The sequence below is a fragment of the Sander vitreus genome, chromosome 24 (assembly GCF_031162955.1).
Source record: "Sander vitreus isolate 19-12246 chromosome 24, sanVit1, whole genome shotgun sequence".
Taxonomy (NCBI): Eukaryota; Metazoa; Chordata; class Actinopteri; order Perciformes; family Percidae; genus Sander; species Sander vitreus.
Genome location: NC_135878.1, coordinates 3,225,278 through 3,251,967, shown reverse-complemented (window position 1 = coordinate 3,251,967; position 26,690 = coordinate 3,225,278). Strand labels below are relative to the sequence as shown.

General features: G+C 40.2%; 1 protein-coding gene across 1 annotated transcript in view; it reads right to left on the bottom strand.

Moving 5' to 3' along the window:
- The window catches only part of xirp2a (xin actin binding repeat containing 2a), a 50,228-nt gene extending 24,237 nt beyond the window's left edge, over nucleotides 1-25,991 (bottom strand). Inside the window, exons 1-2 of the mRNA XM_078243821.1 lie at nucleotides 25,459-25,991; nucleotides 3,408-3,516 (exon numbers count right to left, since the gene is read on the bottom strand). Coding sequence (XP_078099947.1) covers nucleotides 3,408-3,516; nucleotides 25,459-25,671 — 322 coding nt within the window. The 5' untranslated portion in view covers nucleotides 25,672-25,991. The remainder of the gene's footprint in view (nucleotides 1-3,407; nucleotides 3,517-25,458) is intronic.
- Nucleotides 25,992-26,690: the final 699 nt, after the last annotated feature.

Below are 26,690 nucleotides of genomic sequence, written 5' to 3'. Positions count from 1 at the left end.
ACTTAGCAGTTAAACAAATGAATATATTTCAGAAAATGTCAGCTGGGATTGAAATTGACTTGCCCAGGTCATACTAATATATCTTTTCCCTACATAGCCCTGTCTCTCTATGTGCATTATTGATTAGCATAGTGTGTTACCACTACTTCTACTGTAAATCAATGCATAAAAGGACTTATTCTCAATAAAATGTCCTTGAATAAATAAAGGTAAAAAAAAGAAAAAGAACTCCTCTCACACATTATTATCTCTCCAGAGAAACACTTTTCCAATTCAATGTGTTGAAAACCTGCTCTTGTATAGATCTTAGAAACATGCTCATGATGGCCCTGAGTTAAATATTGCCTGTAAAAGCTGCTCACCTTTTTTTCAATGTGGTGAATGATTTAAAACATTCTGCCAAGAGGAGTTGAGTGACCTTTCTAGGTGAAAGGGAGCTGTTGCTCCCTCTAAAAAAACATCTTGTACACTGTATATCTGCCATCAAAATGTCTTTGAACCCTTTTCAAAAGACAGCTCCTCTGATGGACGGTCAGGCAAACACAAAGTGAGACAATTTAGTGCCTAGAAACCTTTAACAGTTAACACACAGGTAATGAGTTTTAAGATAAGTGGAAGAAAGGAAATCATACTTTTTTATTTTTATTTAAAAGTTATCCTTTCTTTCTGTCTCTTTCTTTTCATCTCTTCCTTTTTTTTCTCATATGTTGCCCTAAAGCAATGGCAAAGGTCCTCTTTTAAACCTGTGGCCTTATGTTCACTTTTTTTCAACCTACATCCTTCTTGACAATGTGATAGAGATTCTAGCGTTTATAACCCTGCAGGAATCATTTATGTCTATTCTTTCCATATATTTTGCTGTGTTCGTGACTGATTACCGTCCTCCTATATGAAACCTAAGGTGTTCTCCGGGAGCCCACCCCAGCACATCGACTAGAAGAGCGTGGTTATCAGGCTTGTGGAGAAGCTGCACTCTGCTGATAATCCCGCTGAAATTGCACATGGATTTCCTGTCCCTAAAGTGGAAAATAAACATACTCCTGTTGAATACCTAATGAAGGGGCCTGAGAATATCCCCAAACTGACGTCTAATTCAAGTGAGTTTCAAACTAAAATAACTTTCAGAAAATAGAGTGCTGAATGTGATTAGTATGTTTAACTTGTAAATTTCCAATAAATTGGAAACCACTCTTAATTTTCAATTTCCAAACATCAATCACATCTTCAGGGCTAATTTGTGTCCTATAAAACCACTAAGGGGATCAAATCTGGAAACAGGAAGAACATCTTTGTTTTTCCTAAGGATAATATTATAAAGACATCATCATTTGGCAGGCGAAACTGGGACGAGATTAATTAAAACAAAAAACACCTTTTGGCAATTCCAGCTCCAATTGGCAGCATTTGCACACTTTGAAAAAATCTTCTTGGGCCAAGGGTGTCTGACAAGTTACAGTAATTCAGCCACAGACTAATATAAATAATAATATTAATCCTATTTAACTCCATACTACTGTGAGTGCCACAGTGTCATGGGCGGGGTGTTCTGGTGTAATACGAGAGGAAACAAGTAAACAAGGATGCCTGTTTAGAAAGAGCTGCAGCATGGAGATTTAGAGGTGAGCTTTGCATCTGTTTAAAGCGCAGTTATTTAAATGTTGCGGCTTTGCAGAGAACAGCTCCTGTAGCCCTTCTGTCATTTGACCCGGCAGATTATGTGCCGTTGTCACTGACAACTTGTCAGCCAAGACAAAAGCGATCGCTCAGTCAGGACAACAGGATTGTCAAGAAGCTCCGATTTTAGACACGGTACGGAGATTTAGAGACTTGCAGGGCGACACCAAAGCATTACTGATCTCAGATGGAGAGGCTCTCAGTCTGGTGTGAGAATATATTGAGTGTAAGCATGCACGGTTAAGCTCAAGAGTGCGTGTATGTGTGTGTTTAACACCTCTATACCACTTGGTCGCTTGTCAACACTTTAGATTCTCGCTCTCCACAATCATCACCACCTCTCTCGTTTTTCTCTTTTCAATTTCCATTTGCACTGGCACGACACGTAAAGACGTGTGTTGCCAAAGCATAGAAAAGAAAATGGAGGAATAATAACTATTAGAGATTAAATATTGGACTAACATTAATCAGAAACATGACACTTGCTCTGTATCTGCTGGTTGCGTACATTGGCAACTGTTTTCATACACGTTAGCCATATCAACTTAAATTGCGATAATATGTTAATGCTGTGCTTACACCTTGTTTCTGCTGCCCCCAAGTGCCAAGAAATATCACTTATTATACTTACGCAGGTTTAAAAAAAAAAAAAACACGTTATCTTCATGTGTTGTGTTCATAAGATTGTGTTCATAAGGTACATTTAGCCATTGTCACTGTCCAATAAAGGCAAGCAATTAACACACAAATAATAAAGAGGCATTTCTTTCAATCAAAATGTCATGGTTGATCACTCTGTATTCAGCTCAAATTTTGTGTTCATTCAGATTCTTTTCTTTTTTAGATGTGCCGGTTGAATTTCACTGTTGAGGGATTGGTAGCAGGTTTTCTTCACTCCTTTGTTGACAATACTTTTCCTTTAGGTGTTATTCAAAAACTTTGGTTTATGACCAAATACGTGCAAAACTACTGACATTCCCACCAGCATCACCTGTACTGTTTAGTGCTAATTAGCAAATGTTAGCAAATTATAAAAAGCTAAACTAAGATGGAGAACATGGCAAACATTATACCTGCTAAACATCAGCTTGTTAGCATTGTCATTGTGAGCATGTTAGAATGCTAAAGCTAGCATTTAGCACACACACACAGAGCTGCTAGCATGTAGGGGTATTTAATATGTTCTGCTCTACAAGCACCATTACATGAATAATTGTTTAATCCACGAAAGTAACACATACCACTGCTTTGATACCTGAGAGGCCAATGTGTTAGAACCTGTCTCTTTAGTTTGTGATTCTCACACAACTATAAAAAAAAAGGACTGTACCTCGCACTGTAAGCTCCATATATGTGTACACCGCTATCAGCATCAGTGGAAAACAAACTGGAGGTAGCCACCACGGTGTTGCTATCACAGTAATGGAAGCACAGTATCTAGCCAGCTCCCAGCTTCCCATTAAAAACCTGCCACTGAGGCAGCCTTATCTGGCAATGAACAATCTAGTTTTCAAAAAGCTGCTTTCTGCCAAATGTTTATCTCATAGAACAAATGGGACACCACATTGCATTAACCATGCGGCAGTCTGTGTTGTTTGTTTGACGAAATAGTGTAACCATGATGCAATCAGAGAGCTAGGACTCCTATATGTTATAACACATCTGATGTTGCACCAAAGCCTTCTGAAACTCTGTTTTCTAAAATTGCAATTCAACAACAAGAAAGTACTCACAAAGAGTGGTGTCTGTAGGTAAGGCCATGGTCTGATCTGTTGATGGGTCAGCCTGTGTGAGATTACCGGACATCACTCTTTTAGACGAGGAGGTGTGGACGGACACTTCCTGGTTGAGAGAAAGACAGAGAGAGAGACAGCTATCAGAGAAAACACCTGTGCTTCCTAAACAGGGAGATGGAGAGGTGACGCTACAGGTCATCAAAACCAGATTGCTGTGCCCAAATCACCCGTACACACCCTGACATTTACACACATATGTACACACACCCTCTCACACACAGAAAAACAGAGCAAACACATGCTACCACACATACCTCAACTATGAAAAATGATACAGTCAAGTGTCTGGTGACATTTAAGCTCTGGATTCCAGTGAAACATTGTTGAGGTCGTCTGAGCCGCACACACACACACACACACACACACACACACACACACACACACACACACACACACACACACATCTGTGAGTGTAAAGAGAAATGAACTTGGACACAATGTGAATAGTAGGCATTGACTGGAAAGTTAGTGCAAACAGCACTTGGTTGAATTTTAATAGAGCCAAGCTCTAAAGGTGTTTTCACAGGCTTCTATTGATAAGAGCTGCAAATTTGGTAAATGGCATGTCCTTGGTACATACAGGCTTGTTATTCCCCTGGAATCATTTTGTCAGCCGGTGCAACACACCTATTCAGTTGCAAATCATCCCTGTGGTGAACAAACACACCTGTGTCTATTTGTGTAAGTGTGTGTGTGTGTGTGTGTGTGCATGTGTGTGTGTGTGTGTGTGTGTGTGTGTGTGTGTGTGTGTGTGTGTGTGTGTGTGTGTGTGTGTGTGTGTGCGTGTGTGTGTGTGTGTGTGTGTGTCTTTGCAAATGTGTGGGTATGTTTTTCATTTGCAAATCAAATGTTTTCCAAGTAGAGATTTTTGACTTGCCGGGCATCAACTCGGAGTGACAACAAACACAAAACATCTCTGCACACATCATAACAACGTGGTGGCACATACACACGCACACACATGCACACACATGCGCGCGCACACACACACACACACACACACACACACACACACAGAGACACACACACATACACAAACTTGTCTAGTTTGTCTCCTTCGCTCTAAGGAAGGTGTCAACCGTAATTTCAGAAATGTACCAAAAGACAAAAATCCCATTTACAAATCCCCGGAAGACATGGTCATTTGCATACTTTTCTATCACACACACACACACACACACACACACACACACACACACACACACACACACACACACACACAGTGGCAAAACAGGCATGTAAGCATTATCTCTCCCTTTCTGTCACTGTTTTTCTCTCTCTCTCTCTGAAGTAGCTCTCACATCGAATGAAGCTCAATTCAGAGAGCTGCAAGTTGCAGAAGCACACGTTCCAAACCGGCTGCTAACCACAGCTCCCCAGTGCTCTGTGTTTGACTGCTGATATTAAACAGAGTATTTTGTCTACGACGGTTAAGTGCACAAGCAGTAAGGATGTTTTTACAGGCCAGTGTGTGAAGACTGTGTGTGTGTGTGTGTGTGTGTGTGTGTGTGTGTGTGTGTGCGTGACTTTGTGGTGGCTTCAGTTCATTACAGCTGGTTACAGAAGTGAAGGTCGCTGAACGAAAGCCATTAAAGGGATTGAAACATTTATCTCTCTTTGGTTGTCTGATGGGCTTGTTTACACCTCACTTTAGGCCAATGTCAGTAGTACATTTTGCATCTAGTACGTGTCGTGTGTGGGTGGGAACAAATTGAGTGTAAGCATGCGCAACAAGATTTTCTCTGTACATTGATATACATTTTTCTTTTTTTGCATTACATCAGATGGAAGGATATTCAATATCATTGTTACTTACATGACAGTAAGTACTGTATATCATAACCAAGCAAGAAAAAGGGGGATTCAGTATCTCAGGACAGAACCCTGGGGCACGCCACAAAAATATTTACTCAGTATGACCAGAACTCTCCAAGTAGTTCAACCCCTTCTTTGTGTCAAAAAGTGTGCTCTAGGGCCTAACCTGATAGTATTACCTCTCAATAAAGAGATAGGAATTGACTGTATTAAACGCAGTATTGAGCTCAAAAGATACCAAATTAGATATTTATTAGTATCCATCTAGCATCTCAGTGCTGCACTTGTCACTGAAGAAAGACTGAAATTAGAATTGAAGCCAGGAAAATATGTCAAGTTTGACATTTGTTTGAAAGCTATTCATGTTACTGATGTAAAGAATGTGTTTTTTTGGTGTGTTTTCAGAAGAGGCCACACAAAGTTAATTTTGAAAAGCCAATGAAAAACACACAGTCAGGAGAGATTGATAATGTGGAGAAAGAAATATCACAATGTCAGTTTTTTCCAATATCGTGCTGCCCTAATGTGCAGTAATTCTGCTGACAACCACTGAACCTCTTTAAAAAGCTGGTCAAGGGCACAGAGAGAGCTTCAGAGGACACAGTCCTAACAGCACACCTATAATACATTACAACAGGAAAGTGTATTCATTGTCAATTTATTATTATAGAGAAATACGGTACAATAATGTCATATAGAGTAGCAAGACTGAGTTTGAACATAATAACAGGACAGGAGGAAAATGATTGGCTTTTGCTGAAACTGTTACCTGGGAGCTTTTGGTGAAAATTGATAAGAACAGGAACTGATTCATTATTCAATTCTAAAGACATCACATTGCTGATTGGTACTGTCTTTAATAAGAAAAACAATTTTGAGTTCAGCAGGTACGTTGTGATATGAGTCCACCAATCAGAAGTTAGGATTGCAGTTATCCATTTTATGAAATAATCAGACGAACAGGAGCAGTGTCACAACCCAATGTCTCATGCAACTGTCACCAAGTGCTATCTAGCTTTCACTCCCTGCCATATGTTCTCTCTGGCGCAGGCTGCCACAGAGGAAGAAGGAAGAGGAAGGGGGGTAGTGGTGGTGGTGGTAGAAGGGCTGTCTCTGCACATCTCCTACAGACTGACAGAGTTAATAAGGGACAGTGCTTGGTGAAATCTGTCTAAACGAACTGGCCTGTCGCAAAAGATAATCCCTGTGAATAAAAAAATAAAAAAATCACTGGATCCTCTTAAAAGAAGCTCAGCTAATGAAATCAATGCTCGCCATCTGGGACCATTTCATGTGTGACATACGCCTACAAAGAGGCCAGTTGGACCTGTGATGGTGAAACCATGGTAACAGGAAGTAGAACACTACTAGCCTAGGGACTTGACACCATTGACACCCTCCACCTTCACATTGGTGCCTATTAGAGGGAGACATCACCAGAGATACTTTGGTGATGTCCAGGATCGAGGAAACTGTGTGCCATCACACATGCAGGGATCACCTAATTTTACGCCAATTGTCCTATGTCAGCTGTTGACATTTTCGCCCTCTAGCAAGCAGTGCTGCTTCTGGTAGGACTTTAATGACATGCCATGGTGCATGGAGGGTCTCTGAGGAGAGCTGTCCGCCTCTTTCTACTCAAATGTTCTCCATCTGTCCTCCCCCTCTCCCCTCCTGTGTCATCCCTCTGTTTAAAAACGTCAGTCTTAATAAATCAAGAATTCAGGAACCGAGCTTTAAACAAAGCGCTAGTTGGATCATCGAACAGTGTCTAAACCTGCCTTCGGAACACGATTAATTTGCCTTTAGATATGGTCAGACGACATATCCTACGGAATACAAAATCTGCGATCACTGAGATATCTAGGCAACCAGCCAGCCAAATTAAAGGTCCTATGACATGCTGCTTTTTGGATGCTTTTTATAGGCCTTAGTGGTCCCCTAATACTGTATCTGAAGTCTCTTTTATATAGGCCTTAGTGGTCCCCTAATACTGTATCTGAAGTCTCTTTTATATAGGCCTTAGTGGTCCCCTAATACTGTATCTGAAGTCTCTTTTATATAGGCCTTAGTGGTCCCCCTAATACTGTATCTGAAGTCTCTTTTATATAGACCTTAGTGGTCCCCTAATACTGTATCTGAAGTCTCTTTTATATAGGCCTTAGTGGTCCCCTAATACTGTATCTGAAGTCTCTTTTATATAGACCTCAGTGGTCCCCTAATACTGTATCTGAAGTCTCTTTTATATAGGCCTTAGTGGTCCCCTAATACTGTATCTGAAGTCTCTTTTATATAGGCCTTAGTGGTCCCCTAATACTGTATCTGAAGTCTCTTTTATATAGGCCTTAGTGGTCCCCTAATACTGTATCTGAAGTCTCTTTTATATAGACCTCAGTGGTCCCCCTAATACTGTATCTGAAGTCTCTTTTATATAGGCCTTAGTGGTCCCCTAATACTGTATCTGAAGTCTCTTTTATATAGGCCTTAGTGGTCCCCTAATACTGTATCTGAAGTCTCTTTTATATAGGCCTTAGTGGTCCCCTAATACTGTATCTGAAGTCTCTTTTATATAGACCTCAGTGGTCCCCTAATACTGTATCTGAAGTCTCTTTTATATAGGCCTTAGTGGTCCCCTAATACTGTATCTGAAGTCTCTTTTATATAGACCTTAGTGGTCCCCTAATACTGTATCTGAAGTCTCTTTTATATAGACCTTAGTGGTCCCCTAATACTGTATCTGAAGTCTCTTTTATATAGACCTTAGTGGTCCCCTAATACTGTATCTGAAGTCTCTTTCTCAAAATTCAGCCTTGGTGCAGAATTACAGCCACTAGAGCCAGTCCCACAATGAGCTTTCCTTAGGATGTGCCATTTCTGTGTCTGTAGCTTTAAATGCTATTGAGGAGGAGAGGGGGCAAGGTGGAGGGTGGGGGTGTGGCCTTGACCAGCTTGCAGCCACGGTTGTAGCTCTATTTCCTCATGGGCGGGGAGAAAGGGGAGGTAACCTTTCCTCTTATGACGTCATAAAGGGAGGATTCCAGATCGGCCCATCTGAGCTTTCATTTTCTCAAAGGCGGAGCAGGATACCCAGGGCTCGGTTTACACCTATCACCATTTCTAGCCACTGGGGGACCATAGGCAGGCTGGGGGAACTCATATTAATGTTAAAAAACCTCATAAAGTGACATTTTCATGCCATGGGACCTTTAAACTAAATAAATATAATTCTTAATCTTAATCAGTGAGCTTTAGATTATTTTGTTGACATTTGTTGACTTTAGGCAGTCAGGCTAGCTGTTTCCCCTGTTTCCAGTCTTCACGCTAAGCTAAGCTAACCAGCTGCGGGCTGTAGCATTATATCTAACAGACAGAAAAAAGCATAAAGTCAAAATTAGTTGTTAAAGAAGATCGTAGACGATTGAATCCACCAGTGAGACTACTGTGTCCCACTTTTTTCCTTCTAAGTACTAGTTAGAATGAACTGTTTAAGTGAAACTGCATTTAGTTTTGATTAGCGTACAAGTTTAGGATACTGTTTGGCAAATGTTCAAACTGCGCCTGTTGATTTTATTTAGTCATTGATTAAGCACATAAAGAGCTACTATCGTCTCTCCTGCACTCAACTACTTTGGACTCAAATAGCTCGGAAATGGCTCTGAGTGCTTTTGCTGGAGTTGCTGAAGCTACAGTAGCAGTTCAAATCGATACGGTTCGCTGGTTCGATATCAGGTGTGACATTTTGGAGGAGAGAGGACGCCTACCTCAACGCTTTGTGCTTCTTAAATACTTTTAAGATCTTATTTTTGGATTGCTCTCTGTTCCTTTTCCCCTCCAGGTCTTTTTCTTTCAATTTAGTATGATATCTTTCAACCTTCTCTTTTCTTTTTTGCGGTGAAACAGCTCCACGGGCTGCTTGAGTGCATCTTTAGCATGCTTGTTATCCTGATTGTCTTATGGTGGGCTTCTTTGCTCTTCTGTTTTTGAACCTCCTCACACCAAATTCCTCACACATCTATTCAGAGGCTTCACTGATCAGCAAAATCCATGTACTGAGTTCATTTAATGCCTATGTTAGTGTCTCTGGGGTAGCAATAGCTGGTGTACTGTATGGCGAGTGACTGAAGGGGCCTGCCAAGAAAAGAAGTCACTCACACATGACTCACTGTTTGGGTACTTCATTTTAAATCAAAGGGTTCTTCGTTGGCAAATGGTGCATACACGAGTGAATCCAAGCATGTGGACACAAACACTGTATTCACATATACAGTTCATTCACATGCACACTCCCTCTGTCAGCTATTAGACTGAGTGCTTCTGGCTGTGAAAGCCGCCTTATGGGTTTGCTGGCATAACATACAAATGGCTGCTCTCAAACATGACTCATGAGACTCTACAATAGTAAACAAATCACTGTGCTGACCGAGGCAACCAGTTGCTTTGGACTTATTCCTCTTAACATGCCTGACCTTCTTGAAAGCAGTGAGCAGTCAATTCAAACCTATGTTACTTTGCAGGAAGAGCTGCACAGAATGTGTTGTTTGAGTTTGTTACTGGTCTGTATCACATAGCAAGTCCACTTTAGTCTGGCTGTCTTAGAGTTAGTAAAGCTTGATAACCCAAAGCAAATCAACAGGACTATGGGAACTTAACAACTACTCCATGGAGCTTCCCATAACCGGAGCCCATAAGGTCTAGGTTCTGCCTTGTTCTACAAAGTAGAACGTTTTGGATATACTAAACTGCCGTAACAGAATAAGGGAGTAAAAGCTACCCTATTCTATATATGTGAACAGTGCGGAATCCTGTCGGCAAATTAAACGTAATTAAAGGGGCAATCCACAGATTTTACATCTCTAGCAGCTATTAAGGTGGTGGACTCTGTTAAGTTTCTGGTGTCTTTATTGTGATATGCTTCCTCTATTTTATCTATTAATGGATTAGGTACCAGCAAGTTTTGGAAATATGTCTGTCTATGAATGCTTTATTTAATTCTTTGTGCATTCATTATACAGAAATCGACATCCATCCACTAAAGATTGCTCTGGTATAATATATATTATTATGGTAGTGTTGTATTTAATTATGTTTAAGCTATATCTATAGTAATGGATATGTAAATGAATGTTATGTAATTATGCCTAATTTCATGTGGAAGTCGTTGATTGGTGCACAAAAACAGTCACCTCCTACAAAAGATGGCTTCTCAGGATGTAACACCTTTTGCCTGAAAATGGTCTACTACCGAAACGTTGCCTACTATTAAACTTTATATATTTTTTGCAAGTTAGACAGTGTGCGGGAGTTTTCTTTGCAACTTTTGACCTGCTTGTCCCCCTCTGATGCACCTGTCTTACGTTGTAGATGTGCAAAGTATTTTTCTGTATTAAGTTTCTGGGTACCACCATTACCAGCGACCTAAGATGGGAGACACACTCATCTCATGTCATCAAGCGGGCTCACCAGACGATACCCCAGAAAGTTCGCACCCAGTTCTACAGAGCCACCATTGAGAGTGTCCTCACTTCCTCCATCACTTTGTGGTACATAGCATCCTCTGCTCACACCAAACACAGACTGGAACACAACGTACAAACAGCCAGGCAGCTCACAGGCCAGGAACAGGTGCCCGTGAGCGTTCCGGCTCACTGCCTCTTCAGAAAGCTCAGCGCAGTTTTTTCCCTAAAGCCATAACTCTCAACAACCCATCCTAGTTCCCTTCTTCATCCCCTGACCACCCACCATGCATCGTTGCCAACGCCCCAGGTTGGTTTACTAGTCATGCTGATTCCTACTCAGCTTAAAACAGTTGTATTATGTCTTCCGTGGCTCTGGAGAAGCTTAAACAAGTCTGAAAAAATGATAACAACAATGATAACAAAACTGAGTATAACAGGTATTCTATGTCTAGCTTCAAAATGTTATATTCATACATCAAAAGTTACGCGCAAGAAGCCAAACAATTTCATATATAGCTGAATATTTTAGCAAAATATACATTCATGTATACAAATTGTATTGTTGCTTACTTGCTATATCTGTTTCAATAAAAGTTTTTTTTTTTTAAATCATAGACTGCATCAATTCAATGCAAACTAAGGTTTTTGGCAGCTTATAGAAGAAATGCATCTTAAGGCACTTCTGCTTTGGCTTCAACACTCAGCTGTTGTGGTTGCAGCTGGCTGTATAGACACTGCAATGCCTCAATCTCTGGGGCTAAATCATTCAGGCTGTGTGAATAAACAGATGAGTGAGTGAGTGAGTGAATTAATGAGTGCCAGAGTGAGAGGCTTTGTTAATTATGTGAGTTAATTGTCACCTTGAAAGAGACAGCTACTGAGAGAAAAGAGATTTAAATGCACTGAAGGATCTAATAGGTTTTATCTGCAGTACAGCCCATTTGCTTTCATTAAAATGTAGTTCATATTTGTCCATGTTATTTTGATGTTTTGCCAATGTAATTAGTTTTTAAACATGTATTCACATTGATGTTTTAACTTAAATGCTGCAGTGTGAAGCTGAGGTAAAAATCAGCTCCCACTAAAAAAGATGGATATGAAAATCTATTCTTTAAGGCAACAGGGATCCTGTGTGACTTCATTTTTTCTGCTGAATGCCAGGTGATTGATAGTAAGCCATTCAATTTGGGTGTAATGAAATAATAATTTAATTTAAAAGTGTCCCTTTACTCTCCATGTTTATGGTGATGGATCACCTATCACTGTGGAAGTTGCTTTGCGTGTTGTAGCTACAGGAGTGAGTGGCAGCAAATGAAACCAAAGCTTTGTACCTCCCACTATACTGTGCAGACAAACCAGGAATGACATAAACATCAGAGGGGGGGGGGAAAGGACTGCTGCCTTTAGCAGTGCTCGAGGAACCTGTTCATGTCAGCATGCTAACATGCTCACAATGCTAACATGCTGATGTTTAGCAGATAAAACGTTCATCATGTTTACCTTCTTAGTTTAGTTTGTTAGCATGCTAATATGTTCTAATTAGTAAGGGCGGGGGAAGAATTGATTCAGCATAGTATCGCAATATTTTCTTTCTCTTAATATATAATTTGCACGAGAATTTAACTTTTGGGTACTAGAAAAATAAAATCAATTGGTTTTTCAGTCCACTAGATGGTGCAGTTGAGGGTTTTTTTCTGGCGAGGTCAGCAGGGGAGACCATCAGTGTAAAAAAATACAAAGTTTTCCTTTGGGGACATCATTTAAAGTGCCCATATTATGAAAAAAACACTTTTTCTGGGATTTGGGGTGTGATTTTGTGTCTCTGGTGCTTCCACACGCATACAAACTTGAAAAAAAACAAAAAACATCCATGCTGTTTTGAGTGAGATACGGTTTCTGAATGTCTTCTGCCTTTAGTCTCGGGGTGAGCTGTTCAAAATCGGCAGAGTTTTCTACATCAGTGGCAAAACACTGCTACAACACACTAGTTCACCATAATCTACAAAAGACTACTTACATGTCCCTGTTCTGTAGGTATTCCACGCAAAGTTGGAAGTGTGCCCTCGTTTAGAAGAAGTCTCCCAGCTAATCCTGCCTTGTACTAACTGAAGTTGTAGAAACAAACAGCTAGCTGATGTGATCCTTACCTAGGTATTGGGCATGTGCACCTCCCAACAAAGATGGGATAGAAGTGCAATGCCTCGTTCTGTAGCCAAAACAGAGACCTGACACAGGGTGAAAAGAGGAGCTGCAGCAATGTGCAGTACAACAAATATATGGTTTTTTTTTTTAAAATTAAACCATGTAAACCTATTCTTGTACAATCTCAAAATACAATTATGAACCTGAAATGAGCATAATATGCTGGAAAAATCATATTGTGGGGCCCCTGCTGAAGAGAGCAAGAGAGAGCTGAGGCTGATTAAGCCTTTGCAGGTATTTGCCAATAAAAGTATTTCACAAATCAAAATTTGGACCTGATGGTGGCAGTAGATGAAAAGTCAACAAATCAACAAAATCATTAGGATACATCCTATTGGAGTGATTGGTGATTGTACCAAATGCTGTGCCAATCATTTCAAGTAGATGTTGAGATATTTCACTGGAACTCAACATTGACCTGCTGGTGTCGCTAGAAAATCACCAAAGTCAGTAGGACGTATCCTCTGGAGACAATGAGCGTCTGTGCAAATATTTCAGCCTGGACCAAAGTGGCCGGCCGACCACCAGACCAACATCACCATCCCTAGAGCCATGCTGCTAGCATGGCTAAAAATACAGCAGCAAATCTGCAGCAGCACACACGTTGTATATGTTCTAAAATGTCTTTGCGGTCGGGTTTTTGTAGGACAAAAGAAGGCCTTTAAAAAATCATATCTTAGTTGAGTTCTAGGTTGTCCATTTTGACTGAAGACCCAGTAGTGTCGAATTGATAGGCTGTTTCCACCAATAAAGGATGCAAATCAGTCAGTGTACTCAAGTCCTTTCTTTCTTTCTGAAGTTGCTGTCCATGATGAGAAGCACTTGAATCAGCTGCACATTGTTGGAAGAAGTGTGGAGAACCTGTTTTCATCAGTAAGAATGTGAAGAAAATAAGCAGCCTGAAATACTGAAACAGTAAAAGAAAAACAGCCACTAATTGCGATTATTTTTCTGTGCTATTCCATTTGTCAGACGAGGTAAAAACATGCACAAAAAGCAGCGCAACCATACATAGTCTCATAATGCCTCAATTTGGATCTTGAGGCTAATTGGTTGCCTTCTTCTATCACCCCTTCTTTGTTGGTGTTGTGCAATTGTGTAATTGTGTGCATTGTTCATTTGAAGGTCTTCCCGGCTGTCATGCCATCCTTCTTTCCACTCCCTCGCTCCCTCCCTCTCTCTCTCTCTCTGTCGACTCTGGCAGCTGCTTTCTCTTTGCCAGTGTTTTAGTTTGCTAAGGGTGCCATGAGCATTCCCTTTTGCAATCCAGTAGAAGTATGAAAACAATTTTTTTTTGGTTTTCAATCCTCTATCGACTGTCCTCATTACGACTAAACGGAGGCACATCAATATTTTAAGCACTCGTGGGTAAACAAGGGCGCCAAAAAGAGACATGGTTCAGAAACAGAAAGGGAGAAAAAGAGATATATTAGCCACAGGCCAGAAAATAAGACAGAAAAGAGTGTCAAAGTACAGTACATGGACAGACAGAGAGGGCATGGTATAGGGCATGGAAAAGTCAGACAGGAAAAACAAATCTGATGAACAACAGAAAGAGAGTTGTAGACAGGTAGAGAAGGTGACTGTCGAAGGGAGAGTCTGGTTTGTAACAGTGATTTGAGATTCAGTCCAGCTGGGACAGAACGGATTAACTAAAGGCCAGACAGAGTCGCAGTGAAAAGCTAGGAGGCGGACAGTAGCAACAGAGAAGAGAGACAGGCGGATTAAACAAAGGACATACATACAATAACAAAGCCCACAGGGATATGTGATTCACACTTATCGTAACAGACAAACAGTGCTGCAACACAAGGTATATTTTCATACTATTGCCGGTCACAGCTTGTGCTGCATTTTCCACTCCACTGGTAGTTTTTTGAAACATAAAAATGTTCTCATCCCATGTCTTATGAAATATACTATTTGCTGTTTCTTTGTGTACATGATGCAACATTTAGTCAGAGTTTTCCCTCAGCTGTATTTGTGGCTCTGTTCTGTCAAAACCCTTCTCCCTGTGTCTGCTTGACAAACAGTGGAGTGGCTTGTCCTCGCTATTTTTTATTCTGAGAGGTAAAATCTCTGTAAAATATTGTTTAAATGAATATATTGTCTCAGGTGCTGTATATAGGCATAGTCATACCAGAAATTGCTTGGTGACGCAGGAACTTTATGCGCAGGGCTACTGTAGTTGGTGAAATACTGTAACTCACCAGCTAACTCACTAGCCAGCTGGGCTAGTGCTATCAGTCACAAAATAGCTCTCAGAGATTATCTCCATTTTTCTCTCGACTGTTTTGTTTACTCCACGAGCTAACAAGCAAATCTGTCTGCTCGTATGCTAAGCTTAGTTGCTAACGGGACAACATGTTTACACAGATTATTCAAACGACTAAATAAAGACTTAAATAAAAGTGGATGGTGCAACAATATTCGATGGCTTTGATATCTCCAGCTCTCAATCCAGGAAGATTTGTGGGGTCAAAGTTCACAAAAGATGAACTCGATGGGTAAACTTCTAGCCAATTTATTTTGCCTCCGTGAGTATATCCACTAACTGCTGTGATTCAATAGGCATGAATTGAATTGGCAGTGGAAATTCAACACAGATTTTAAATTAAAACCTCACACAGACAAACTTGTATACTTAAGTTAACTATATATAGACGATAGACTTCACCTTCACATACTCAGCGGTTTGATCCCCACACATTTACACCTAGGATCCGCCCAATACAAACACAGCTGTCTTTGGCTGGCCTCTTAGCAGCCTCACTGGAGCAGTTGGAGGTTATTATGACTAAACCTGCTGCTATTTTTAGCATAAGCACTCCTCATGGGGTAGCTTTGCTACAGGAACACCAGGGGGTAGTCCAGTATAGTGGCAACATGGATATGTATTTCCATTTTTTTCCCCAGCTTAATAAACACATACATGAACATTAAATCTTAGTACAATCACCATGGTGCAACATACTAAAAATACTGCACTATAGGAGCAGGTGTGGGTAATCCTGCTAGTAGTCACTACATCACCAAGCTTTGAAAAGGCCTTGACAGTAAAAAGAGAATATCTGTCTAATCACTCACCAACCATACAAAACAGTGTTTTTCTGTAACATCCATTTGGTGCCAAACTTCCAAACGTTTGTAGCAAGGGTTTGAGTGCTTCATGCTTTTCTACAGGGTTAAGTGTTTTGCTCGGCAACACTCGCGGGATGGAAGCTGTTATAGGAGAGGAGAGTAAATTAGCTTGCCCAACTGGGCCCATTTGCAAATGACAAAAATGACCCAGATCTAGTGAGCAGATAAATTAAAGCTTAACAGACGTCCAGTGATTTTGGAGTTTGGCTGCAGAAACTCCCTGTGTGTATTGACTGCTGAAAAAATGAACAGGAAAACTAGCAGGCCATTAATGCAAGCTGAAGGTGTGCTCCTCCCTTATATGTAGATTTACGCAACAAACTTATATTAGTAGACATTTCTGTGTTTCACATCCATCTGAGATATATAAATGTTTGTTACATATGTATGGTTACTGATGTGGAGGGCAATTTACATTGACATATTGTAGCATTTGCTTCATTATGATGACATACTGCAAGTCAACTTTTATAAGAACATCCGTACATTCATGGTGACATACACAGCATTCACTAAATAAGTTAACTCGTGAACATGTAGGCTTGTAACAATTCCAAATTTTGAAATACTTGCGATTTACAATATAATTGTGTCTTTCAGTCAAATTTGAAAATATTTATTTATTTATTACTTTTCCAAACAAATGAAAGTTTTGAATGAATTCAAGGCTACATCTTTTGGTTATATCACTGCTATGTGACCTTAGCTTATGTAAGCAAATAATTGCGGTTAAACAAAGAAACTGTGATTATGTAAAACTAACTGCGATTAGACAATGATTTCATAATTGTTACAAGCCTATGAACATGGACTTGGATAAAAGTTTTCTGAACCTATTAAATATATAAAGAATATTATATGGTCACTGAATATAGGATCCTGCTCATGTTGTGTATATAACGGTGGTCATAGTCTGCGTTTAGAGCTCCTCATTCTGTATTCTGGGCCTTTCTCTCCTGCGTATCAGTGTTCTTAACGGGGGCTGAAATCTCTGTGCTATGTGGGTGCTTGGCTCCAGGGAAAGAAAGTTGTGGGGAAAAGAGTAAATTGAGCAAAGGGTCAGTTTGTCCAGCCCTGAGGTGGGTCCAGATGAGGCCTGTAATTATTGAAACATGAGTATAATTTGTTAATCAGACTCTAACCTGCTTTACTTGCTAAAATATGAGCTCGCTTTTCATTTCGATTCCCTCTCATAACGGCTGATTCGCTCTGAATCTCCATCGCTCCCTATCCATCTTCATCCTCTGTGTTCTCTGCCTTCCCCTCCCATCCACTCTCCTAGTCTGCTCTTTCACAATATGGTCCTATGCTCACTGAATGTAAATCAGATTTCAGTCTCTTTCATCAGGCTACGTGCTCTCTTAATGTTCAGTGAGCGATGCCAACATCGTCCAGGCACTACTATTTATACATGACCACTCTAAAGTGGTTTGGGATCCGGCTCTGTTTTCAGCCTCTCCAAATATACACTGAATCATGGACACTGACATCGGCTGACACACTGCATGCCTAGTCGATATTCTGAGGATTTAAGTCTATAACTGTGCAAATGTGTAACACAAGCTCATGCAAGTGGACAAACATCACGTCACCTCAGCATACCGGTTCTACTGCTATGACTTTGTACCAGACTGAAATGTCTCAGCAGCTATTGGATGGATGGCCATGACATGTTATGCATTCAGATTCCTAGAGGATGAATACGTTGATAATCCCCTGACTTTTCTTTTAGTACCACCACAAGGTGGAGGTTTAAGGTTTACGGCTTGAAGTGAAATGTCTCCACAACTGTTGGATGGATTGCCATGAAATATGAAATGTGGGCTTTAGTTTACAGGTGTGTAATTTCCTTATAATTCCCAGGGATATTTTTTAAATTTTTTTTTAATAACCATGTATTTTGAAACCAACTATAAAGGACATTTTATTACCAAAATACAATATATAATATACATACTGTATACAATTGATTCCAATTATTTGCCAGGATAACGTCCCTTATAGTCAGTGGACAGCAGGTCAGCCAAAGATGTAAACATGTGAAATTTGTCTACAGGCAAGGATTCAACATATATAAGATATATAAGATATAAGAATAAAGTTGTTGTTTTGAAATGAAATTCCTTTCGTAATGAACTCAAAACAACTAATAAAACTGGGTTTTCAAAAAGGTCCTAAGAAATTATAAGAAACTAAAAATAAAGCGTTACCAAACTTACATTCAAACATTCATGTTCCTCACAGGAATACTCATAATAACTTTGATGATCATAAATGTGTCCAATATTTTGGTTTATGACCAAATAACTGCAAAACTAAATGACATTCCCATTAGACTCAGCTGTACTTGTTCCTCAGTACTCATTAGTTAGCACTGAACTGACATGAAGAACATGGTCAACATTATTCCTGCAAGGCATTAGCGTGTTAGCATGCTGACGTCAGCATTTAATTCAAGGCACGCTGTGCCTATGTACACATGAAGACAAGCGTGGCCTTTTTTCATTAAACCTGGAGAAACTACTGCATCAAAGGTGGACTCATCAACAAATCGAGAGGAATGACAAACCAAACTAAAATTCAAATCGTGTACTTCCTGTCTGATGTTTAAAACCCTGCCAAATGTTTTAAAGATGGAGAAGCTTTTGTTTGCCGCTTCCAGTGGCGGAAGAAGTATTGAGATCATTTACTTAAGTAAAAGTACTAATACCACACTGTAAAAATACTTGTTTGCAAGTAAACGTCCTGCATTGAAAATGTTACTTAAGTAAAAGTATCTAAGTATCATCACAAAAATGTACTTACTGTATTAAAAGTAAAAGTACTCGATGCAGAAAAATCCTCACATTTTAGAAACAATGTCAATCAACTAAATCAGTTAATCAGCTAAACAATAAGTTATATTGTTGGGTAGTTTAATTTATAAAAAAACATCAGATTGTATAAACTACATGTGTTTTGCAAAAAATCTTAATTTATAAAGTAACCAGTAACTACAGTAAAGATGTAGAGGAGTACAAGTAGAAAGTGCCATGAAAAGAAAAGACTCAAGTAAAGTACAAGTACCTAAACATTTGTACTTAAGTACAGTATTAAGTAAATGTACTTAGTAACATTCCACCACTGGCCGCTTCCACCTCTTAAAAGGAACCATGCCGTTTCTTTTAGCCTAATTTACCTTAACAGCTTCGGAGCCATTGGAATGGTTATGTGACTTTTTTGGAGTTGAATGGTGGTCGTCTCGCTCCCCCCTAGCACCTGTGAGCTGAAAAACCACCCTTGCAACTTTCGGCTGGCGAGTCGCCGGCCTCACGTCAGGAAGTATCACGTGATATCAGGTCTCGCGATGTAACAAATTGCTTCATGGCACTGCACACATACACCCATTCAGGAACCGGCTAACAAGGTAGCGATGGAGTTCTTCACACTATCGTCATGGCTGAGCCGGCAAAAAAGAAGTAGAAAGCTAGGAAAGCATTGTTGGAGGAACAGAGAAAGAGGAAGACTGACTGACCGAGCGAGGACTCAGACGCAAGTAAACATAAGAGCTGCCAAATATCTATTCCGAAGCTGTAGGGGGAGCTCTATAGAGAAACCTGCGAGCAAAAAGCGAGAAAACAGCGAAGAAATGGCCAAAACTGCATAGCGCCTCTTTAATGCTAACACGGCACCATGATTTCCATCGTCTCTAACAGATTATATATATAATGAGACAACCAGGGCCTATTTCTACCAACAATGCAGAGAAACTGACAGCAGAAATGTTACTATGCAATCTGCTAAATTATTAGATCAAGGTCAACAAAGGCACACAGCTTCTCAATGAAGCACTTTCTGAAATATTTACAAAAAGAAAAGCCCTGGATGAACATTGACAACTTAAAAGAAAGTACTTTTATTTATAGGTTTTAATGATTGAGCTTTGATACATAGTGCCATAATAAATGATTGAAAAAGCAAGCCTTGAGGTCCTTGGCTAAATGTTGAACACATATGCTCTTGTAGGGGGTGGTGGTGGGGGGTGTGGGTGTGTGGGTGTCAAACCACGTTAGAGAAAAGAGTCACACAACAATCTGTATGGAAAAAGGCCCGCAGATATGCATTCATTACCGAGCTATGGGGAATGGATTAACATACGTACGTTAAAATGAATATGCACATGTTACCACGATACCTCTGGTAAAAAAAAGAGCTGCCTTAACAAGTATTGACAGCTACACAGAGGAGACTATTACGCATGTTTTAATAAGACAAATCCATAAACAAAGCAAATGCCATGTAGGCAAATGAGTCATCTGAATGGTTCAAATGAAGCAGGGAGTTTCTGAGATGTGTTTTGGCAGACATCGTCACAGTGCAACTATTCTCAGAGCCAAGGCAGCGAGCAACAAGTCATCATCACACAACAGAGCAGCAATGCGTCACCCACGCGGCTCCTCTGCCAGCTCCATTAAAAGATTTGAATCTGTGAAAGTGAGACGAAAGAGATGCCTGGTAAAAGTTAATGGAATTTTTACGAGCTCAATGGACTTGATGAGGACACCCGTGTCCTCATCAAGTCTGGATCAATTTCTTTGCAGACACATTGTGGCTTTTGGTTTATTTAACGTTTAATGAACTGCGTTTAGGAACAGTGGTACATATTGATTGATTTTCTTTTATATATATATAGATATACACATAGTTTTTTTCTTAGCCAAAAGGCTGTCATTCTCTTTTTTCAGCATGTCATTTGACACTTTAAAGTGAGATTTTCCAACATGGCAAAAGTGAGTCACTCTTTGCTTAAAAGCTGGAGAAAGGTGACTGAAAAAAAAAAAGTTATAGAAAGGAACTACTTTCTTTGGTGTCTTTTAAATTGAATACTGCCTTCTTAGCCTTTTGTTGAGAGAATAATATGAAAGCTCTATAGAGAAAATGCACTTACAAGAAGAAAATGACAAGTATATGTTCAGTCTATTGAGTGACAGATAAAAAAACAAGAGTGAGTTATGGACAGTGATGATACAAGTTATGAAAATAAACCAAGGCAACATTCCAAACCTCTAGTGCCACCGTCTGAATTTATGTCGACACCTCATTCGGAGTCAAAGTGCACACGAGATGTGCTCCGCCTAAAAAAGTTCCCGTCTCCCTACTTAACCATGTTATCCTGTTAGCCATGTGTGACGCGCTTTATCCCATAGTATGAAATCCTTTTAAATGATTTGATGTTGTGTTAAATTTACCAAACACATCAGAATTAGATTTTACGCAAATCCTGATAATCCGACTGCCTCACACACAAGAGAAAAGACAGTTTAAGACACCTTCAGGCTTTAGAAATGAACCCAATTAACACCAGGTGATTAGTAATCGGCTCACCGTGATAAACTCCTGATTAAGAGCACAACATTGATCCTCCTTTTCATAGACTTTTGGTTTATAGTGGCCGTTTTTGACACTCTCTAAATCTCACAGATGCTACGCTGCCACCCACTGGCCAACAGCGCCCATCACAACATGAATGAATACCATGTCAGGTCATTTAAGTTATGTAACTAATAATTTATGCCTGAACGTTCACCATTGCGGCCTATTTTTGTGCATGCATGTTAATTACTGGCACTGCACCGTGTGAGCATGTATGTGTGCTTCTGAGAATTCTAGCCCCCTGCATGATGGGTAATGACACCGTGGCACAGTGTCACCTCATCTGTCTCATGCGTGTTCATCACTATGTGTGTATTGTTCCCTGTGTGCACAGTCATGACCCGAAGGTCAGACAGATGTTGTAAGCACAAGCCAGTGTCCCTGGAGGATTGGCCTGCTACACAAGCAGAAAAACAAGTTTTTGCACTCAGTATAAACCGTTGCATCACGACACATCCGCGGTTGTTGGAAACACGGACTGTCCTCTCTCCCGCTGAGGATTTTGGCCACACATCATTGTTACAGCTGTCCGTCCAATGACATTGCACCATTTAAATAAATGAAATGGGGCCACAGAAAGAAAAAATACAGAGCATCATCAAATATTAAATTCAGCTTTACAGATGAGTTGGAGACAAGGTCATGTTTTATAACCAGCCGGCTGAAGAGCTGTAGTCCTCTCCTCTAACTGGGAATCTGGGAACACTGCCCACACGCTCCATTAACTCCATTCTTTTCCAAGAAAAGATAGGAATAAGCACTCAAGATACAATGCCAACATACAGCATGTGGTCCGATGCCAGCATGTGACATGCAGACATTTTTGACCAGCCTACCACATATGGCAAAATTATATGATAAAGGTCATTTCATATTTTCCGTTTTCTGGCAATTCAATTAAAAAATAATAACCATATGGTAAAGCCTATTTTTGTGTACTACAGAGTGAAGTACTGAGTATTTTCTCATTTCATTAAGAACTTTAGCAAAATGAACAGAACATGCAACGTAAAGCCTTGATGTAAATATTGCCTTAGTGCAGTTCGGCTGCTGGCTTTTTAGACATCACTCTAGAAACGACTTAGAAAAATATATATGATAGACATTTATAAATTACTTGGATATATATATATATATATATATCGTCATAAAAGAAATATAAATAAAGGATCTTCTTCTCTCCCCTGGGTAAAGTAGAAGAAAACAAATGCAAGACGTGGATCTGAAGGAAGTGATTGTAAAGTCAATAAGCTTTTCAATGTCAACAGGAAAAATTCAAAGGGAAGTATTCAACAAATTCTCACTTTCCCAAAAGGATGATATTATCAGAATTAATGCTGGGATGAGGAGACCAAAGGCCGTTTTATGCTTCTGCGTCGACTCAATGGCGTACCCCTGCAGACCGTCTACGCTGGACCCTACGCCGTAGCCTGACTGCACCTCTCAAAAAATGTAACTACACATCGCAGCGACACACATCGCTCGGCCGTGGCTCGGTAGCGTTGCATTTCCCCCGACTCATTTCCTGGCTCTCCTTCTCCATAAACAACATGAAATCAAGGAGAGGGTTAACTTTTCCTGCTCCAGATTTCCCACCGTGGTCAGAAAGCACAGGGGAGACACTTTGTTTCTCTCACTATGACTCTAGAGTCGGTACTCGCTCCGAAGCTAATCGCGTCACTCTCTCACTTCTCCCTCGCTCTAACACACTCCCCACACACACACACACACATGCAGGCTCCACGCACACACCAGCGCACAAGTATAAACATCAGGCCACTTATGTAGGCTACGGAGAAAGCTCTGCGTGGAGCCTCCGCAGAACCATAAAACGGCCTTAACTCTCATACATACTGGATAGGTAAAGTAGACTCTAGACTAAATATATGTTAAACATAAGCTTTTAAAAAGCGAGATTAAACAGAAACAAACACCACTATACAGATAAAATTCGTAAAAAAACAAAACAGCATCAGTCGTTGCCTAGCAATGATATACATTTATATATCATGTCTGGTTGCTTCACTCCCAGTCTGTAAAATGATGACCTAAAGCTACAATAATTGACTATTTGGCCATTTGGGGGCAGCAAAAACAAGCTGTAAACACAACACTGATATACTATCCCCTTTTAAGTGACACATCCAGCAGATACGCAGCAACATCAACATTCATTATGTGTCCACCTGATGAATATGAGTCCAATATTCACTCTCCTTTTAGCTCTGTTTTTAATCTGAGGAAGAAGAAAAAAAGAATCTGGCTCTTTAGCTGCTAAAAGCTCCACTATGTTCACCAGCTAGTCGCTAACTGTGCCTGTCTGCTGTTTGGTGCTGAGCAGGTAGGGTACTGTGTGTTTTTACAGCTGCCTGTTGCGACTGGAAATAACGCTGATGATAGCAGTATGAGTGAACTAAATTGGTAAATGTGCCAAAAAAACAACCCAAAAAAAACAATGAGCTGAAAGATGCTTAAACACTGTAGAGCTGAGTCTGTTATTAAATATCTGTAGGTTTGTCACATTACACAGTCATTTGATCCATTGTTAATATGAGAGTATTTACTATAGCTGCTTTAATGGGTCAAACACTTTCAACAAAGAAAGACTGATAACACTGAAGCACACACATGGCTCAGTGACACATTGTCAAAAGGCTGAGAAAAATTCTTCTAATGGTGAGCCGAAGACTTTTAAGTTTTAAACATAACTAATGGTTAATGATATAATGGGATGTAGAACAGCTATAATAAAACCAAAGTGGAGCTCTTATCTTTTGAGATTGTTATGGCTCATACCACAGCAGTCCAAACAAACGTCTGACGACTAAATAAGCATACATTAGCCTTCACAGATGCTATCTTTGACCCTTTGCTTTAGTGATGTGGATCATTTACCACAGTCATCTGTAAAATGCTTCTAAGGAGCCAGATGTGATTTGATCAACATATCCATGGTTCTCTCTACTCTGTCTCTGGCCTGACGGAGAAACTTTGCGCTGCTTCCAGCAGCAGCCAACATACCAATTACAGGGTTATTTTTAAAGTCCTACTTAACCATAAAGCCCCCCCAAAATAGGTCTTAAATAACAGGGTGTCGAATATCAGCAACCCAGTGGCACTGCACAGATGCAGCCAGTGTGTATCTGTACCATCAGTCGGCACTGGCACACACTGAGAACCACATTCCCCATAATGCATTGGCTCGTGTGGATTTTGTTTTAAGAGTTTGGATACTATAAAAAAAAGAGAGAGGTTTCCATGCACGAGCTATAGAGCTCACTGTCCTTGGAACATTTTGAGAGGTTAGATTCGATGTCACAACCACATTAGGAGCAAAAAGTAAGTCATCTGGGCCTTTTAGTCTCACTGTCAGACATTTGGTAAATGGGAGGTTTTCTGATAATGACCCGCTTTACTTACACTTAGATTTTCCTCTCAGAGAAGCCAGCTGAGAGGGAAAAACAAAGCGCGGAGAGAGAAGGCCACCCTCCTCTCTGGCAACAGAGACTTGTACTGTAAGCATTTTTTTTCCATCAAAGAAATGACGGAAAACCCCAAATTGCCAGCAAGTGAATCATATCGCAGCACATGGAGAGATAAGCAAGATCCTGTTTTGTCTTCCCAGATAAATCTAAAAATAAGTCAACATGTAGGGTCAAACAATATTGCCCTCAACAGAGTCAATGCACAAAGAGGGAAACTACAGCTTACAACAATGTAGTGTACAGTTTCACCACCCAGAAACTAGATGTCACCACTGCTGACTTCACATTTCCAAGTTTCTTTAAAAGGTTCCAAAAGCTTTTCTATTTGTTGCATCAAACCCATCCATCTATCTGACGTGGGCATGGCAGCTACCTAACACTCAATTTATCAGGAGAAAAGTGGAATTTCATTGCATAAAAATGTACAGTTCACACCAAAAAATAAAAACAAATGAAAATACAGTGGTAGTTACTTACTGTGTTTGCCACAGCTGGCTTCTCAAACATCCTCTTTAGGTTATTGAGTGGGATGTCAAACCTCTCAATCCTCTTAGCAGCCTGCAGGTCCTCTTTGAGCACAGGATCGTCTGATGCCTTTACCTGAAGCCCAGAGGGACTATGGGAAACGAAGCCCGAGGTTGCTGACACTGCTCTCGCCACCTCCTCGCCATTTCCTGATTGAATTTCCATTGTTGCAGAGAAACTGTATCTCACCCCCCTTTTCCCCTTCAGGCTGGTGCTTGCAGAGGAAGTCTATTGTGTGGAGGTGAATCAGGAGGGGTGAGGAAGTGAGGGAGTGAAAGAGGGAGTTATGAGAGGGTGAGGAATAGAGATGGAGATGCAGGAGTTACTGGGGTTCCTCTCTGTCTGGGAGGCTCGCTGGGTTGTGCAGGCACTCCGAGTGGCTGGAGGAAAGAGGAGGAGAAAAGAAAAGTTCACAGGGGAAGTTTTTTCCCTCTCTCCCCTGCCCTGTAATTACTCATACATACACAGAAGCCTATGTAAACCCACATGTGGGCTCAGAAAAGCAAAGTGAGATATGTAAGAACAGGACAACGGAGTGACGACAAAGGGAAGGAGAAAGAGAGTGTGGCTGCCAGAGAAAATAGGAGGAAAGAGGAGGGAGACATTTCTGTAAAGGTCCTCTTTAACACCTCTAAAACATACTTGTATTTTACTTGACCCTTTCAATTTTATGCTATATCATACTTTTTCTCCACTACAACTTAGAACAACATTGTACTTTTTACTCCACCACAATAATTAACATTTACACGATTCAAATTGTACATACAAAATATATGTTCGCTAATACAATATGACACGCTATTATAAATTAAAACCACCCAACAGGATATAAAGTGCTTGAAATTAAATCTACTGTCAAGAAATGCCTAGAAGCTGCTGTGTGGTGGGATGCACTACCAGCATGGTAAAGAACCCATAGCTAAGTTTTTATAAGATGCCAAACTAAAAAAACTGAGCTTTTAAGAAGACAAAAGTGGATACAGGCAATATGACTTGAGGCATCAGCAGGAAGAATGGGGAAAGTGTGGATTCCTGAAACTTAGCATGCTTATTTTTAAGTGTGCACTGATATTTATCATTAAATATTATTGTTTACACATATTAGACATTAAAGACTGTAGGACCCAAACAAACTGAGGAAGCAAATCCAGCATCAACAAACCACAAACTTAATGGCTCGC